Source organism: Phalangium opilio, unplaced genomic scaffold (genome assembly GCF_054372755.1).
Source record: "Phalangium opilio isolate 3A_F unplaced genomic scaffold, DU_Popi_V2 ptg000055l_1, whole genome shotgun sequence".
Classification (NCBI taxonomy): Eukaryota; Metazoa; Arthropoda; class Arachnida; order Opiliones; family Phalangiidae; genus Phalangium; species Phalangium opilio.
Genome location: NW_028324174.1, coordinates 958,398 through 960,902, shown reverse-complemented (window position 1 = coordinate 960,902; position 2,505 = coordinate 958,398). Strand labels below are relative to the sequence as shown.

General features: G+C 35.2%; 1 protein-coding gene across 1 annotated transcript; it reads right to left on the bottom strand.

Annotated features, from left to right (window-relative positions):
• Positions 1–379: 379 nt before the first annotated feature.
• LOC149668537 (uncharacterized) lies at positions 380–1,972 on the bottom strand. The gene is made up of 5 exons (XM_089840810.1): positions 1,722–1,972; positions 1,536–1,680; positions 1,331–1,468; positions 1,152–1,274; positions 380–409 (listed from the first exon to the last, which is right to left on the bottom strand). Exons 1-5 carry the CDS (start codon positions 1,970–1,972, stop codon positions 380–382), a joined length of 687 nt encoding a protein of 228 aa, XP_089696936.1.
• Positions 1,973–2,505: the final 533 nt, after the last annotated feature.

Genomic DNA, 2,505 nt, shown 5'->3' with positions numbered 1-2,505 from the left:
TTTTAAATATAATAATCAAATTAGCGACTTATAATTAGTTAACTTATGTACGTTTCATTGATTAAAATTACATTTCTAAAAATTGTTAGGTAGATAGCACTTTCATGTAGAAATTTCATATTTCCGTGGATGGAGAGATGAACACGTTGATTCCGTTTGTCGTTGATTGAAATTAGTTTCATTTTGATCATAAATTTCATTTTATATTTTTGAGTTGTTGATTTTATTTTTATAATTATCACCTACGTAACTGTTATTAGTCGATGAACCCAGTGAGAGCGGAAAATCCAAAATGATTAGGTAATTCTGCAAAGAATCTGCAATTTAATTCTGCAAAAATCTACCTATTATTTTATGTCAGTTATATAGTTTTTTTCATTCAGTTGTTGATTTTGATTAGTAAATCAACCTGACAAGAGAGCAATTTCTTACGCGTATAAAACCTTGACCCTAACTTTTAAGCAGACGAGTCTTCAAAAACGATATCATTGGCGAAATTAGAAAACTCTCTCTGCTTAGCACGCCTTTCGTCGGGGAGAACTTTAATTTCTTTTTTGATTAATATGATAATATTAATTGTAATGTTTAAGTTCCCAAGTAGAAATCTAATTTTGCCTAGGATTAAAAAGATATATAATAATTATAAATTTCAAAAAATTGCAAGCAAAACAGCGCTAAAGGCAGTCTGGCGAGCGTGCGAAGTCTGTCTGTCTCTCTTCTACCGCATTACAATATTCGACTGCATCCAGTGGAGCGCTAGGGGGGTGGGAGGGTTCATATCCATTTACCTCTCTCTTTTCTTTACTATAACTTAACTCGCTCTATATTATAAGCGAGCGTGGCTAAGTTGGTAGCGTGGGCGTCTTCACTGACGTCTAGTATGGATTGGGACGTCGCAGGTTCGCCTCCCGACACCGACAGAAAAATAATTTCATTTGAAATAAAATGCGTTACGCCACCTAGGAGGTGTAACGTGAACTGTGGGTGAATTTGGAGTCGAAAATTCGCGGGAAATTTGTAATACAAAATGTTAATTTATGACGAAACTTTTTATGTGGTTACACCAAATCCAGCCAGCCGGCCGACCAGTCGGATCAACTTTCGCTGCTCTATAGAGCGCAAAAGTAAAAATGATTGCAGTGGGTACCCACTATCTCCAAGCAAATAGCCACGCGGCATGTCCCCAGCCTTAAATCGCTCCAACACTCCACTGAAACGCCAAATGAATGCTTAATGGCTTCGTCATGTGTAATTTTGCATTCATTGTCGCAAATCTGTTCATAATCTTGTTAATATGCATATTTTTTGACAAGTATGAAATATTACTTACTAGTTGTATATTATTCAAATTATTTCCTTTCCTGTCCAAGAATGCATTGGGATCCGTGGCTGGGGCTCTAATTCCAACATGTGTGAAGTCAATGGCACCCAGTACCTCAGGGAAAGAGCAAGTAAGCCTGAATAACTCCTAAGACATTTGGAAATAAGAGATATAACACACAACATTTGGTCCAAAGATTTAATATGACACTAACCTTAACCTCAATGATTTCAGCATCACCAGTAGGGAAGCATATAGCATAAGCATTCCTCATTCTGATGTTAATGGCATTCGTCACTCTTTCAATAGCTCTGCTTACGAAGGACTGGCTCATTCCGTGCTCGTAATTACTTGCGAGGCTATGTTGGAAGTCACCAGAACCATAGAAGAGTAACGTCACTAGAACTTCATCCTCGACAGAGAAAACATATTGGTTACGGCCTTCTTATTCATGTGCAACTCCGGTCTAAACAAATTGCACAACTCGGTGACTTTGGCCTTCGTCATGCGATATTGGCGCAAAAACTCGGCATCTGGTATAAGAACTGCGCGCCCTTCCTCTCTCGTTTGACGATATCTTTTTTGCCGTTCTGCTGCTTCTAGATCCTCCGCTACTTGAGCAAGCAAGACACGAGCCATAGCGCCAGCCATTTGAAATTGAAATTAGTTGAAACTTGAATCTTGAAAAATGAAAGGGTTAGTGTTATCCTTAAAGTTTTGTTGAATCCTTGAAAAACTAAACAGATTAGTTGTAGCCTGGAAAAATTTAAGAGATTCTTTGACTCCGGGAATAATTCAAGAGATTAGTTGAATACTTCATAAATTAAAGATATTAGTCGAATACTTCATAAATTAAACATATTAGTTAAATACTTCATAAACTAAACATATTAGTTGAATACTTCATAAATTAAACATATTAGTTGAATACTTCATAAATTAAACATATTAGTTGAATTCTTCATAAATTAAACATATTAGTTTAATACTTCATAAATTAAACATATTAGTTGAATACTTCATAAATTAAACATATTAGTTGAATACTTCATAAATTAAACATATTAGTTGAATACTTCATAAATTAAACATATTAGTTGAATACTTCATAAATTAAACATATTAGTTTAATCATAAGCATATCGAACCACCCGTAAGCGTGAATTCCCAATAAGACCACGTGT